The following is a 16,512-nucleotide window of genomic DNA, read 5'->3' as shown; positions in this document are numbered from 1 at the left end:
GAGTCCCTCCTTTTACATGTTTATTTTTTAATATCGTTTCTTTTGGCCAAATCCTACTACAGTAGACTAGTAACACAAATTATCCCCCCCCCCCACACACACACACACAGCCAGTCTCAGATAATATATTATGTTGTATTCGTTTGTCTTTTTTTTTTTGTACATTTTGAATAATTCTTACAAAATAAAAAGGTGATTGACCTTAATGGATTTGTTCCCCCTTGTTATAATTTAATAATGACGCACTGCAGCCATGTCATGACGCGTGTTTTGTTGTTGGAAACACCGGACAACTCACTGTTGCTTTGCTTGTTGTGCTAACTTAGCGATTTCCATTTTACGCCAGGTTTTCACCCACAAAGGCACTACATACTGTAGGTGAAAGTGCAGACTGTGCATGGATTCCATGGCAGCCACAGAGAGCGACCGACCCATGGGATTCTGGGGTCGTCGGCACATTTTAGCCAATGAGTCCTGCTGCAGTAGTGCCAGAGCCTTGTATTGACCACAACCACAGCAATGAAGAGATCGGTCATTTGGACTCGCTCCACAAACAAACTGGATGATAACACAAATTCTAGTCTAGATGGAGTGCCGTGATTTCCCCCCCTCCTAAAACATGATCATCAGGTATTGATTATACTAGGAAGATTATTTAAAAAAAGTCTACAGAGTGTTAACCCATTTTGGGCGGGAACCCTTGTTTTAACTTGTAAGCATTCTGTTCTACTTTAGCTATTGAAAAATAGCAGATCTACAAGCTCGTATCTGCTATTTTTGAAAAATCGTGAAAATGTGGCTCAAATCTTTGAATATATATATTCTTTCAGAACGTTTAGCTTCTGGGGGCGTCCCTGGAACAACATATTTTCAGATTGGGGTCCTCGACATGAAATATTGAGCACCACTGATATATAAACGGGTATTTCAGAAAACTGTCAGGATTTAGACATTCTTTTTAATTTCGACGTCAGGCCTAAATGGGTTAAAAATGTATGTGGCCACCCCCACCAGTATACCTGGTTTTCACCATCCACCTGAACTTAAGCCTCACCCCACAGCTGCTGTTGTATGATAAATGGGGAGGGGTTATGTCACAAAAAGTGGTGTATTTCGACTGGGCCTTTTGACTCGAAGGCTTTCAGGAAGAAACCAAAAATACACAGGGAAGACATATTTGAATATTTTAACCACACCTGGGCGTCTATTAGAGTAATGTTAACCCCATAGACAAATACAGATCACCTGGGGGTCTATTAGAGTAATGTTAACCCCATAGACACATACAAAAGTCATGGCACTCCATCTTTAAGTAAAACCGAAAAAAAAGACTGATTTATCTACAATGAAAGATGTAATTGTAGTGTTCACACAATTGAAAATGTGGTTAAGACACGCATTGCATTGTCCTTTTTGGCTTTCAGTTGGTCTTGACCCGTTCATCACTCCTGGTACGTAAAGGGTCTTGACCCTGGTACGTAAGGGGCATGCTATTGGTCAGTTGGTCTTGACCCGTCACATGCTATTGGTCAGGCTGCTGCTCCTCCTGGTTCTGCGGCAGCTCCTCCGGGAGAGGGGAGTAGTCGGGATCCTCTGCTGGATGGTCAAATATCAGCCGCCTAAAAGACAAGCGCTGAACAATGATTTTGACTGGAGGGAAATGTTACTTTTACGTCAGCCCAAACTGAGGGAGCGCTTGCTCATTTTAGGAACTCCAAATTTTGCCTATGGCTCTGCATCAATGTAATAAAACATATGCGTTGTGAACCGACGTGAGTGGGCATGTAACGATATATCGTACATTGATATATATCAATATTAATCCCGACGATATGAATCGATTTATTGAAATAAAAAAATCGTTGCACAATTTTACAATTTATTTTTTTGAAAGATTGTATCGTGAACCTCATTGTGATACGAATCATGAGTTGAGTGAATCGTTACATGCCTAGACGTGAGCCATGGTGTCACAAGTTTTGCCCGTTTACATGGGAGACATTTTCAAAGATTTCCACTCTGGAAGGTGTTTTTCCCTTCCCGAAAACGCTGTTCTCGTCTAAAGGGGTTTCATCATACACTCGATAGTTCAATTATTGTTAAACATCTGCATTACTTAATTTACAAGAAGTCTACACAATTAGAATGTAGGAAGAAAAGTGTTATTTTGATCAACGTTTGCCTGTTTGGTACAAACTCTTAATAACAAAATATTCTTTTAGTTTTGGGCCGCAGAGGCTAAATCTCATCAAATGGTGATCTGTGTCTCGAATGCTGAACAAATAATGGACCTTGATGATATCACACATGGTGGTCTGTGATAGCCTCGCTGTTAACACCCCCAACGCCCGGGGTTATTTAATCATTAAATCATAGCGCCCGGCGATTTATAGTAGCGGAGCACTTTTACCGACGGACCGATCGGTTATTTTGATATCAATAACCTCCGTCTTTTTGATCAATCTTCGTCCTGGCCGCTGGGCGTTACTAATTGAAAGGACGGTGAACTTTGTCCTGGGCGATCGGGGTGTTAACCCATTCTGGGCGGGAACCCCTTTTGGTGTTATCATTATGTTATGCTTTAGCTATTGAAAAATAGCAGATCTACAAGCTCATAGAGCACCGAGTGGCGCGCTACGATCTTGTAGGTCTACTATTTTTGAAACATCGAAGAACCACTGACATAGAAACAGCTTTTTCAGAAAACTGTCAGGATGTAGAAGACATTTTTAGAATCTGATCTCAGGTCAAGTACAGTATAAGCTCAGTTTGGTTGCCTTATAAAAGGCAGGTCCTTGACTATGGCTCATTCTGTTGGGTTGTTAAAGGGTAAGACCACTTTTTTGGAGGTTTGGGTTGTTTTCTTACCTTATTATGGTCAAACTAGTCCAGTCCAGGAGTTAATTCGCTCCATTGTGCAGTTTTATAGAAAATAACTTTATAAAAATACCAGCCCAATGAGCCCATTGACTTACATTGTAGCGGGGAAACAGCTCTCAAAGTCACTCTTTTAACACATGGTCGAACGCAACAAAAGCTGATTCTGACAGTTTATGACATCAGGAAAACTCATGCGGTTTTATTTTTAATAAAACATGTCAACGTTGTCTTGTTTTGACTAATTTGTGTAGAAAGAAGATCTGGTAGGTATGCTTACGCCAACCGAATCACTTCTGTTTTCACGTGACGCGGTACTACGATCCGATTGGTCCAACTCTAACTGCAACAACCTGGAACAGCGCACTTCATCCTCCGTTCTAAAAGTATCGTAAGCCTACAAACTTATGACTGCTTGCCGTGGGTGTCTGTGTCGGGTACTGCTCGACTGCAGATGGATTGGGTGCTCTCAGTGTACAACACAGGCAGCCAGCGTGCTTCCTTGTTTACAAATGAAACCGGAAACGGAAGACCGCATTACAGCTTCAGTGTCTCTCCAAACGAAATAGTACCTTTATAAATATACGTTAAAACACGAAAATAAAACCGCATGAGTTTTCCTGATGTCATAAACGGTCAGAATCAGCTTTTGTTGCGTTCGTTCATGTGCTAAAAGAGTGACTTTGAGAGCTGTTTCCCCGCTACAATGTAAGTCAATGGGCTCATTGGGCTGGTATTTTTATAAAGTTATTTTCTATAAAACTGCACAATGGAGCGAAATAACTCCTGGACTGGACTAGTTTGACCATAATAAGGTAAGAAAACAACCCAAACCTCCAAAAAAGTGGTATTACCCTTTAACCCATTCTGACCTGAGATCAGATTCATACGAGGTTTCCACTGGACACACACTGGTCTGATGAACCCATTCTGACCTGAGATCAGATTCTAACAAATGTCAGTCGTTCTTCGATTTTTCAAAAATAGCAGACCTACAAGCTCGTATCGCGCCACTCGGTGGCGCGATATGAGCTTGTAGATCTGCTATTTTTCAATAGCTAAAGCATAACATGATGCCAACACCAAAATGGGTGCCCGGTCAGAATGGGTTAAGCGTTTATTGCCAATGAAAGGAGGTGGATTTATTTTTGATACTTACAGCAGTTCTGGTGTTGCCAGTAGCTTCCTCCCTCCTGGCTGGTTTGGAAAAACATCCTCGAGAAAGTAATACATGTGACCAACTCCAATACCTGGAAAGGAAAGGAGCATATCGATAATACTATACTGACAGCACAGTATATAGAAAGTATGAAATTGTATTAAGAAAATGTACTCTTTAAAAGGAAATGGTTACATAAAACATGAGTTATATTTCTTACGCAGCAGATCTACAAGCTTGTTGATCTGCTATTTTCGGTGGGAAACACCGGCGTGCAACGCAGTATAAATCAGCCAGAAGATTACAATTGTTACATTATAGTCTAATTAATCGCCATTCATTTTGTATCATCGCCAAAATTTAAAAAAGCAGAAATGGCAGATCTACAAGCTTACAACTACAACAAGCTTACAGACAATCGTCAACTTAAATTTGTAATCGTGACAGCCCTGTACATACTGTAAGATTGTTATTTGTATTTTGGTGGCTGCCTGTCTCTAACCTAGAACAGTGGTTCCCAGGGGTCCCCAGGTAAATGATAGTTTGGAACCAAATGGACCCTTTAGGACTAACTCAGAGTTAAATTAACATTGATTTTACAATATAAATTGGGGTCCCAGAGATATAAATGCCATTAAATGGGGTCCGTAGACTAATGCATGTCAAACTGGGGCTCCTTGATTGAGCAGTGATTCTAAACTGGTTGAGAATCACTGCTAGAGCTGTAAAAATGTAGAGCTGTTTTCAAATGGGGGCCCGCAAGGCTAATTAGTGTCAATTTGGAGGTCCTTGACATGAAAAAGTTTGGGAACCACTGACCTAGAAGGTCAACGACGATGGAGTTTCCTAGCAGCAGCGAGAAGCCCATGAGCACCCAGGGGAGAAACGGAGCCTGAAAGTTCAGCAGGCCGAAGAAGTTCATGCGTATGAACGGGTGGCGTCGGCTCCACACGTACACCAGCATGATGGTGAACGCCTGGCCCAGGAAGAACAGGTTGGCAAACAGACCGAACAGCTGGTGGAGACCTCTGGGTTAAATGCAATAAGCAAAGAGTGGAGTCTGTCAACGAATACAAGGCTTGCCCCCAAAAACACTCAGCCCGGGTCAAATCCACCAGGTATTCCTAAATGTAACCTCATTTAAACTATGCCCTAAACCTAACCTTATTCCTATTCTTAACCTCGGTAGAACTACTATGCTTAACTACCCTAACCTTATTCCTATACGTGACCTCGGTTAAGCTATTGGGCATTTTATCAGGTATTTGACCAATGTGGGAACTACATCGTTACCAAGACATTTCTTCACCAATGTGTTTCTAAAGGTGTCTAATAACATGTACTAAAAGTTTGAAATTCAACTCCCGGGGGAAATTGAGTTATTAGCATAATATATGTGACCATACCCATAACATCCTATATAAAGAAAAAAAAAGTCCAAATTTCATCATTCTTTCAGTAGCATGTGACATATGAAACTAAGGGGTTTTCATGATTCTGAATCCATTCCAAGCATTAGTTTTGCACAAAAAACACTCCTTGGGAGGAAAACGGCCATAGCCGTCATCACAAACGTGATGAGGTCAGCACATTTGGTCAAGTGGATATGGCCTAATTTAGCCCAAGGAGTGTTTTTTTGCAAAACTAATGCTTGGAATGGATTCAGAATCATGAAAAACCCCTAGTTTCATATGTCACATGCTACTTAAAGAATGATGAAATTTTGACTTTTTGGCCTTATATAGGATGTTATGGGTATGGTCACACTCACATATTATGCTAATAACTCAATTTCCCACAGGAGTTGAATTTAAAACTTTTAGTACATTGGTGAAGAAATTTCTTGGTAACGATTTAGTTCCCAGATTTTCATAGATTTCTCTTACTGCCTAAACCTAACCATAATATTCCGAAACATGACGTCAGTTAAACTATGCCTAAACCTAACCCTAAATGTGACCTCAGTTAAACTATGCCTAAACCTAAACTTACTAACCTTAACCTCAGTAAAAACAAATACAAGATAGATAGAATACTTGAGAGACCTCTTTGACCGGTAACGGGTACAGTAGAAATAGTCCCAAAGTAAAGTACAAATATTAGTGGCATCTATGATGCAACATCCCTAAAAGAAAACACATTGTCCAATAATTCCCAACAGGCACAGACAGTGCATGTGAAAGGTCCGACATGGTGTCATGATTGTGGAATGTGTACAAGGTTTTATGCAGTGGAAGAGCTTAGCATCATCACAATCAAACAGGCGGCTACAGCCCTGTAGCTGCCTTTTCAACAAACAAAAAATTTAATTGAAAATGTCGCTAGGGTTAATCTGGTAAACCGGAACCGGGCCGGCACCCTGGGTGCGTTCCTGTGGGTCTGGAACTCTTTAATATAAAAGGATACAGTCATCAGGAAGCCTCCAAACAGGAACATGAATATAAAGTCAGCCGTTCTCCCCCGGAAAGAGCCCTCTTCCAGCATCCGGCAATATCGATAACTTGTTTAGGTTTTTGTTAAAGAAAGACCACGACAAAACAAACTGATATTATGAAGCATGTTATGATGATGATACTTTATAAGATACTGTATAAAGAATGTTGTTTACAGGTGGATAATAGTGGTGGACGAGTGTTTTCGTCGACTAAAACTAAGACGAAAAATGTTCGTCGACTACCTTTTTCCACTGACGAAAACTAAATGGAAAATAAATAAAAACTAAGCTATGATGACTAATACTAAATATACTGACAATTTCGTCAACAAATACAAACTAGACTAAAATGTTAGGAAGGGACTAGTGGACAAGAGATCCAGTATAAGTCATTTTACAATTAGTAAAATAGCAGATCTACAAGCTCACAACGCGTCGCACTGCAATACGTGGGCTTGTAGATCGGCTATTTTCAGCAAAGTGTAAAAACAGTCATTACGATGGCATCAAAGCCCGCCAAAATATTTTTTAGTCGACTAAATCAACTGTAGATTTAGTCGACTAAAACTAGACTAACACTAAAACATTCCAGGTGACTAAAATGTGACTAAACTAAGTGAAAACTATTCAAGAGACTAATGACTAAAACTAAAATCAAAATCTGCTGCCAAAAACAACACTTTTTGGGTATGCTGTTCTGCATTTCATCAGCTAGTCCGATGTCAAGTTGATACAGGGCAAGGCCATACGCACTACAGTACATTTTGTTGACTAAGACTAAAGTAAAAGACTAAGGTTTTTGATAATTAGTCGACTTTATAGACTAAACAATTTCAGAAGACTAAATAGGACTAAGACTTAAAATAAAAGAATGGTGTGTTATTTCAAATAGACTATAGACTTTTCTAGCAAAATTAACATTGCATTAATAAATACTACAATATTTGATGATAAGGATACAGAATGTTGATAGCTATATAGCTAATAAAAGCATGAATAAAGCAAGGCCATACAGTGATAAGGATACAGAAAGATGATGTTGAAGAGGAAACTGAATCCAAGGGATCCGAAGAACAGGAAGTTGGTGACGAGGCGCCATATCTACAAAAAAAAGACAGGGTGAGTGAGGGACGTCATTATTTATTATAATAGTATAAACAGCATTAAAAGGAAGGGGTGATCGTTAACATTAGTGGGTGAGTGATATCGCTTACCTGGTACCGCTTAACAATCAGGTCTGGGTTAAAGTAAAGCTGGAAAGGCGTGATCAGCTCAAGTTGCTGGATTGGGGGAGAAAAAACAAACAAACACAGCTTGAACTTGTCTCCGCAATGTTGACATGTCATGACATCACATCAATCCAACACGCACGTTTCTTATGATTTATTTATCTTTGCATTTCTGCAAATGCTAGCTAATTCAATACAAACCCGAAAACATATGTGGCCTAAAAAAGCCCAAACGTTCGGTACTTCCACCACCACCACAGTCAACATAAATCAGCTGATCGCTGCCTGCCCTGCACGTCAGCAGCACTGTCTGGTGTCGTGGTGGAGGATCATTCTGACCTGAACACAAACATGAAGCTGCCTCTCCATGATTAAACTCCATGTTTTTTTCTTTTTTTGTTGTTGTTGGTTCGTCATATGTTATGAGCTTCATCATGATCCATCGATCATATGATAATCCATAATCTTACCACCGCAGCTGTAGTCAGGACGCATGCTGTGGTGTAGGCTCTGGTCACCACAGGGATCTGAAAGTATTCTTGGGTGAAGCTGTTGGCCATGGCACTGCTGCTCTCTGTCTGCACTGTGCCATATTACTCTGTAATGTACCGGAGGAGGTGGTGGTCACACAGTGGCGATGTGTTGACGGGGGAGGCGAGGAAATGTAGACGCCACGCCCCCCACCTTTAGGCATGTCAGCCAATCGAATTCAGCCACCATGTCAGCGTCATACTTCTACAGTGACGTGTGGACTGTGTGGACTACTAGAGAAAATCCTCATAATGTTATTATTAATATTATTATTACGAAATAATTATACATTGTTTTGGTCAAACCACGAATGGAAAGATTAAAGCATGATTTTATATAATAATAATAATAATAATAATAATAATAATAATAATTATTATTATTATTATTATTTTTAGTTGTTTATTTAGTTACTTATTTTAAATACATGCCCAGAACAATAAAATAAATATGAATTATTATCTTTACCTAGACTTGGGATTTTTGGAGCTGAGCAGCAGATTTACCATGTAATTTCGGGTTTCTTTTCTCACCTGCACACACTTCACACTTCTATTGATGTTACCTTTTTGTACTGTTTTTATTGTGCAAATAAACTAAACTAAACTAAACTAATGCAATTGATTGATTGATTGAAGTATACTTATTCACAGTTTGCAGAATGGGTACATTTCACATGAAAGCACACCTCAATGAATGAATGCAGTCTGGGTATGTTGTTTGAGAGTATGGTGGTTGTAAGAGCCATTTGAGCTACCATATTGTTTCCCATGTTGTTCATTCAAGTGGCAGAGGTATACCCGTTTTTGACTGTGTTCATGAGGACTGGTGATCTGTAGCCTATCCTGTGCGTTTGATGATTTATGTTATGTTTATTTTGTATGACAAAGTATAGGACTTTAAGCAGCTAATAAATATAATTTAATTTCTAATCGACGGACACTTTTGGACATCGGTTATTTTGATCACACGTCTGAACTTCCTCGGCAACCAGTATCACCCAAGTATAGGGACTGGGGCGTTACAGTAACAGTAACTTTTTAATTTTAGTAGAGGACCTGACTAAGATATGTATGCACTTCATTTAGGAGAGAATATCGCAACTGTTCTTGACTAATAATTCTCTATCCGGGGCGAAATACCCGAAAATGACCACGCCCTTTTAAAAATGACCGCTACTTCAAACATAGCTCTATTTTCTAAACCGTTGGAGCTACAGATTTTCTGAGGTGCTCAAAATGTTCAGAATACTCATGTTTGTTGAATCCGTGCCCAAGCCAGCAACCCTCCGGGTCAGCATAGTGGCCAAATCCAATATGGCCGCCAGTCCGCCACCTGAAAAAGGTTTTGTCCAGAACTTTTGAACCTGATCAGCTATGAATGCAAACTTGGTGTCTAAATCATGTTTTTTGACAATTAGAAACATTTTGGAATGATCATCTTTATGACTGGGTGTGGCTGAACGTCTATTTTGCATATTTCAAAGATGGCGACTATCTGACAATTTGTTTTACTTATAAACTTTGTCATTTTTTGCAAACTTGGTGTCTATTTTGTGCTTTTTGAGCATTATAAACACATTGGAATGCTCATATTTATGATTACATCCATCTAGAGCACTCTTATTTGCTTATTACAAATACTGTATGGCCTATATAAAAAATGTTACATTTCATGTGAGTGTAGAGTTGATCAAATTGGAGAAAAGAAACAACCTGTAGGCCTATACATATGTCATTTTATAGAAACAATATAATAGCATAATAATAATAATATCATGATAAATTATGCTGAACATTAGTCAAAGGTGTATCAAATTTTAACAGTAGACCTATGTTTACACACACACACACACCGCATGTGCTCCGTCCTTTTGATTCCTCATGGAAAATACTTTTTTTGTCCTGGTCATACAACTTCTATATATCGAGGTGCAAATGATTCCAGATTTGCAGAATTTTCTTTGTGTCCACTAGGCCTTTCATGACTGTTGCAGTCTCAGTGGAGGAGGATGGTGCAAGCTTTAGTGGCATCTACAATGAGTCCAGTAAGGTTCCCAAGTCTTAGCCATGGAGTCAGTGACCAGCCCAATGTACTGAAACGTTGGGATGTAGTGGCCTTTAGACAAGCTGAATCAAGTAGAATTGGGTAGGAGGAATGGACTTGTGACCATTTGTTTGACCAACGCCAGCCTTCCCTGACTATGGGAAAAGGAGTGCAGGAATCTCACATAAACCCTGGTCACTCTCACCTTGGAGCCTGACAAGATCAACTCTGATTTCCATGTCCAAAGATTGGCCAGAATATGTAGGCAAGTGTGTTTGTTTTATTATGTAACGCCATTGCCGCTATTCTAAAGCCCCCTCAGGTACAAAAACTGGGCACCCCTATCATAGAGGGACTGAGAAAGCCACTGTATGGCTTCATCTACTTTGCTATGGCTACGACTCTTGCTGTATATGACGATGACCATACGGCAATCTTGATCTTTTCAGGCTCCAAGTCCAAGGTGAGAGTGACCAGGGTTTCGGTGAGATTCTGCACTCCTTTTCAAATAGTCAGGGAAGGCTGATGTTGGTCAAACAAATTGTAGCAAGTCCCTTGAGAACCTTCCTCCTACCCAAGCTACATTGATCCAGCTTGTCAAAAGGCCACTACATTCCAAATTTCAGTACATTGGGCTGGTCATTGACTCCATGACTAAGACTTGGGAACTTTACTGGACCCATCTTGTAGATGCCAGCCAGTAAAGCTCCTCCACTTAGGCTGCAACAGTCATGTAGGCCTATTGGACGCAGAAAATTATGCAAAGCTGGAATCCTTTGTACCTCGATATATAGAAGTTGTATGATCAGGACCCAAAAAAAGTATTCTCCGTGAGGACTCTAAAGGGCGAGTGCATGGTGTGTGTGTGTGTGTGTGTGTGTGTGTGTGTGTGTGTGTGTGTGTGTGTGTGTGTGTGTGTGTGTGTGTGTGTGTGTGTGTGTGTGTGTGTGTGTGTGTGTGTGCGCTCGCATTTCCAATTTAAACACTGTTAAAATGTGATACCTTTGACAAATGCTCAGCATAAATTATTAAGCTATTATTATTATGCTCTTATGCTATTATTCTATTGTGTCAATAAAAGTATATCTGTACACATGTATGTTTTAGAGACAGTCGCACTGAGGAAAAGACAGGAAGCAGAGCTGGAGGTAGCAGAGACTAAATTGTTGAGGTTCTCTCTGGTAGTAACAAGGATGGATAGGATCAGGAACAAGTACATCAGATGCACATGTACAAGCACATGTCAGATGTTTTGGAGATAAAGCCAGAGAGGCCAGACTGAGATGGTTTGGACACATACAGAGGAGGGTAGTGAGTATATTGGTAGAGGGTTGCTGAGGTTAGAACTGCCAGGCAGGAGGCCTAGAGGGAGACCAAAGAGAAGATTTATGGATGTAGTGAAAGAGGACAGGAAGTTAGTTGGTGTGAGAGAAGAGGAGGCAGCTGGGGACAGCGTGAGATGGAGGCAGATGATTTGCTGTGGCAACCCCTGAAGGGAAAAGCCGAAAGAAAAAGAAGACACAGGTTGCTTCTTTTCTCCAGTTTGATCTTAACCTATTCCAACAACTCTACACTCAAATCCGGATGAAACGATGATATATATCCAGGCCAGACAGTATTTGTAATAAGCAAATCAGAGTGCTCTAGATGGATTTAATCATGAATATGAGCATTCCAATGTGTTTCTAATGCTCAAAAAGCACAAAATAGACACCAAGTTTGCAAAAAATGACAAAGTAAAACAAATGTTCAGATAGTCGCCATCTTTGAAATATACAAAATAGAGGTTCAGCGGTTCAGCCACACCCAGTCATACAGATAAGCATTCCAAAATGTTTCTAATTGTCAAAAAACATGATTTTTGCATTCATAGCTGATCTAGTTCAAAAGTTCTGGACAAAACCTTTTTCAGGTGGCGGACTGGCGGCCATATTGGATTTGGCCACTATGATGACCCAGAGGGTTGCTGGCTCAGGCACGGATTCAACAAACATGAGCATTCTGAACATTTTGAGCACCTCAGAAAATCTGTAGCTCCAACGGTTTAGAAGATAGAGCCATGTTTGAAGTAGCGGCCATTTTTAAAAGGGCGTGGTCATTTTCGGGTATTTCGCCCCGGATAGAGAATTGTTCACAGTTCCCAAGTTGTTCGCGTGGGTCATATTAGTCAAGAACAGTTGCGATATTCTCTCCTAAATGAAGTGCATACATATCTTAGTCAGGTCCTAGACTATTTCAAGAATTCCCAAATTGATTGAAGTATTAAAGGACAACTTTAGTTTTTTTTCAACCAAGGTTTATGTTTTAGGTTGTTATTAGACAAAGTAAAAGGTGAGTGTTAATTTTTGCTGCTTTCTTTAGTTTTAACGAGTTTACCTATTTTTTTTACACGGGGTGGGGGGTAATTCGAAGTGGTTAAATATGTATTTCTTGTTACAAAATGTTACGGCAATTTCTTTATTATTTACTTTAGTCCTACTAGACCGAAATTACATCTGGCCACAAAAGATCATGGGATCTATTGAATCTGAAGGGGAGGGGACAAACCGAGCCTACGACACACAGTATGGCAGCCCCCTAGCCCTATAGGTTCCCGGTGTTGGTGCAGACACACAGAAAAGAACTACTGTGGCCAGATGTAATTTCCTGGGCTCTAGTAGGACTATAGTGAATAACAATAAAGAAATCCCCTTACATTTTAGGTTAGACCCCTGCACCCCCCAAGCTCATAGAGCGGCACCGAGTGAGCTTGTATGTCTGCAATTTTTCAAATCTTTGAATATATATTCTTTCAGAGTTTCAGTTTTTAACTCAAATCTTTGTTTCTATTGGGGGGGGTCCCTGGAACAACATATTTTCAGATGCGGGTCGGCAGCATATTACATATAATTGTTGCGGTCCTTGCCAAGAAATATTGAGAACCACTGACATAGAAACATGAGGAGTTTTTTTTAATTTCGACGTCAGGCCTAAATGGGTTAAGTGCTCATGGGGTCATGGGACTCATAAACCTCACTTCAGACCTGTGCCCGTCGGCCACCGGAGGCTTTTGGGAAAGATGCAAATTGGGAACAATGAAAATCTGGAATGCATACCCCACCCTAGTATGCACCCGTTTTAACCATCTGGCTGTGTGCCTTTTGTGCCCATATATGGAGATGTCTGTATCTGTCTTGACTGGCCATATATATGGACATACTGTATGGGGGGTTGTGTCAGTTATGGATATTCCTTGTGCAGTGGTAAATGTCTGTGGAAACTGTCTGAAGAGTGCAAACCGACTGTGAAAAGTTGACTGACTAAGTAATCAAATGGCAGATTACTTAGGGGTTGCTGTGGCAATCAATTAGCTCAGACAGAACCTGCAAATAGAGCACCGAAGTCTGACGTCACTTTCAGTAGAGGGCGCCAGTACACAGGTTCATGTATTTTTTTAGTTGCATTGAAATCCCCATTTTAGATCGTGATTTTAGATCGCTTCATATAAGAACTGTGTTTGGAAAATAAACCGATCATCTCTGCCTTTCTGTCAGGGGGGTGGCTGTGTGTCGTTAATGATGTCCATTAATATTTGATACGGCCAGTTTCTGGAGAAAATGGAATTATTAAATGTGTCCGCAAAAGCCTTGAAACTACATATGAAGGCAATGTCGCTGCTAATATACGTCACGCCCAGCTGTCAACACATTGCGTTCCTGAGATTCCTCGTTGACGTAAGCTCAGCTGGTGCTGACTTGACTCGTACTAACCACGAAACATTAAATATCAATAAAATAAAAATAAACGTAATTAACATTCAGTTTCTGTTGTGCGACGGGCAGATCGATGCAGCCACCCGCCTACCTGGAAATGTAGTCTCTGGGTTGTTTGACTCGTTTCTAACGCTTATTTTGTTACTCTTTGGGTATATTTGTACATTTCCACCTTCAGTCGATGATTCATATCCATATGAGTGAAAAGGCCAGGGTGATCGGTTTATTTTTCAAACGCAGTTCTTATATGAAGAGATCTAAAATCCCCCTATGGGGATTTCAATGCAAATAAAAAATACATGAACCTGGGGACTGACGCCCTCTTCCGACAGTGACGTCAGGACTTCGGTGCTCTATAGCACACGTTTGGGGAGTTAGGTTCATTAGGCGTCCACTGGCAGCGCCTGACCAGAGCCTTTTGTGGCGGTTCTGGACAACCGTGTATCCGACCAACTAAACCGGGCACTGCACTCCCTGGTGGGGGCGATCCACACACAGCGTGGAACACGTGCTGTGTGTGGAATTTGAAGTCGGTGGGGCGAGCGGTTCTGGAGTTACGTGGATTGCACGCACGCAGAGAGACATGGTGCATTTGTTGTAAGATATGGCATGACATCCTGGTGTTATGTGGTAACATGTCTGTGTGAATGTTGAAATGACAGATTGCTCTCTGGAGCAGACAGACTGCTATTAGAAATGAATTAAGGCTGTTACAAAACACCAGTGATGGAAGAAGTACTAAGATTTTACTTAAGTTGTAAAAGTACCAAGAATATCACAATGTAAAAGTACTCTGTTACAAGTAAAAGTCTGGTATTAAAAAAAATAATACTTAGAAGTACAAAAGTATTGTCATCAAAATGTACTTAATGTATGCCTACCATAAGTAAAAGTACTTGCAGAATATCCCATTTCACAAGTTATATGTCTAAAATGTATTAAACATGTTATTTTAAACATGGCAACTCTACAAGTTCACAACAAAGCATTGTTGTGGGTTTGTAGTTGTAGATCAGCTATTTTCAAATAGCCAAAGTTTAAATAGCGCCGAACTGGTTAATGTATGTTAGGTGATTATAATCAAAATCTACAAAGTAACTTAAGTAACTAAAGTTGGCATATAATTCACTCCATGGAGTTTAATGTACACTATTTGCCTCTGAGATGTAGTGATCGGTAGAAGTAAAAGTAATGGAATTTGGACACACTACCTCATAATTGTACTCAACTACAGTATACATGTAAAATTGTAAATGTTTGGACACATTACCTCATAATTGTACTCAAGTACAGTATACATGTAAATGTTCAATTACCATAAAGATAACAGACAATATTGCTCATCCACACTAGTTCAGATGGCCTGAACTCTAAGCACAACCCCATGGGTATAACACTTCCCAGGATCTATCCTAATGGAGTGTTCCAACTAAGTTGATAAGATATGATACAGTACTTTATTGTCAGTTCACACTGAAATGTGTCAGCAGCCAAGTATGCAGAACACATACACACATTTGACATAACACAAAGAACAAGACAATTTACATACATAAAGACATGAAGACAAGAGCAATATCCACCGCTTAGATTGCCCTGTGGCTACTACAACTCCTGATTAAGCCTCAAGGTCAACTGGTTACTTCCAACCCATTCATTAAATATGTTGATATCAGTTATTTTTATTTCAGTTGGTACTTGGTAGGCCTACTGAGTAAGATGGCTGACCAAAAGCGGTGTTGCCTATACTTCCTGCCTGTGTCCACTATGATTCTATAATTTGGTTGTATATGTTTTTAATTATGCAAACTGTTGATAGCTGTGTTGTTGACATATGACTTTCTCTTCAATGGAACTGCCGGACAGATCCAGAACATATTCCCCTGAAGTATCTTTATTATTAACTGGTAAATAACTCATTTTGTATGAGAAGCATTGGTATACTCATAAACACATGCTTTGCAATAATACATTGTCCAATGTAGGAAAATCTAGAACCTTTTTATATTGAACCTCTTTTGTCAGATGTATTTGCATGTGTCTCTTTTTAATGGTGCAGGAGGAAAGGGAATACATGCTTTTGATGAGAATACATGCTCAACAGTGGCCCAATGGTACAGCTGTTGGTTTCACATCTTTCTCTCTCTCTCTCTCTCTCTCTCTCTCTCTCTCTCTCTCTCTCTCTCTCTCTCTCTCTCTCTCTCTCTCACTTGGTTTCAGTTTCCACTGACAGTTTGCTACTGTATTACTTCACTGCCAGAGGAATCAGTCAGGCACTTACAGTTTCTGTGAGTACAGGGATTATTACATCTATCCCTCATTTCTGTTTTTCTTTAATTGAACTTTGACAGGCTAAAATGGCTTAGGGTTGACGACAGAGTACAGCAGCTTGCAATGGGTCTGGTCCATACCCAACACCAGAGGGAGTTCAACAAACCATGTGCAACCCAGATTCGGCACAAACACGGGACTAAATTCATTTCG

General features: G+C 40.1%; 1 protein-coding gene across 1 annotated transcript; it reads right to left on the bottom strand.

The window, feature by feature from the left end:
- Positions 1-1,292: 1,292 nt before the first annotated feature.
- derl3 (derlin 3) lies at positions 1,293-8,317 on the bottom strand. Its single transcript, XM_083784264.1, has 7 exons — positions 8,170-8,317; positions 7,685-7,750; positions 7,498-7,571; positions 6,443-6,536; positions 4,856-5,051; positions 4,037-4,127; positions 1,293-1,619 (listed from the first exon to the last, which is right to left on the bottom strand). The coding sequence occupies exons 1-7, from the start codon at positions 8,257-8,259 to the stop codon at positions 1,523-1,525; spliced, it is 708 nt and encodes a 235-aa protein (XP_083640390.1). The 5' UTR covers positions 8,260-8,317; the 3' UTR covers positions 1,293-1,522.
- Between the last annotated feature and the right edge of the window lie 8,195 nt (positions 8,318-16,512).

The sequence above is a fragment of the Protomyctophum parallelum genome, assembly GCF_964188405.1.
Source record: "Protomyctophum parallelum genome assembly, chromosome: 15".
Lineage (NCBI taxonomy): Eukaryota > Metazoa > Chordata > Actinopteri > Myctophiformes > Myctophidae > Protomyctophum > Protomyctophum parallelum.
The sequence above is the reverse complement of the archived record's forward strand: the minus strand, read 5'-3'. Positions and strand labels throughout refer to the sequence as shown.

Coding starts and splice junctions, on each gene's coding strand:
- derl3 (XM_083784264.1), bottom strand. CDS start 8,259: ATGGCCAACAGCTTCACCCAAGAATACTTTCAGATCCCTGTGGTGACC. Junction 7,751..8,169: donor TCCTGACTACAGCTGCGGTG/GTAAGATTATGG, acceptor CCCCCAATCCAG/CAACTTGAGCTGATCACGCC. Junction 5,052..6,442: donor TTGGAGGCTTCCTGATGACT/GTATCCTTTTAT, acceptor GGTCTCCACCAG/CTGTTCGGTCTGTTTGCCAA.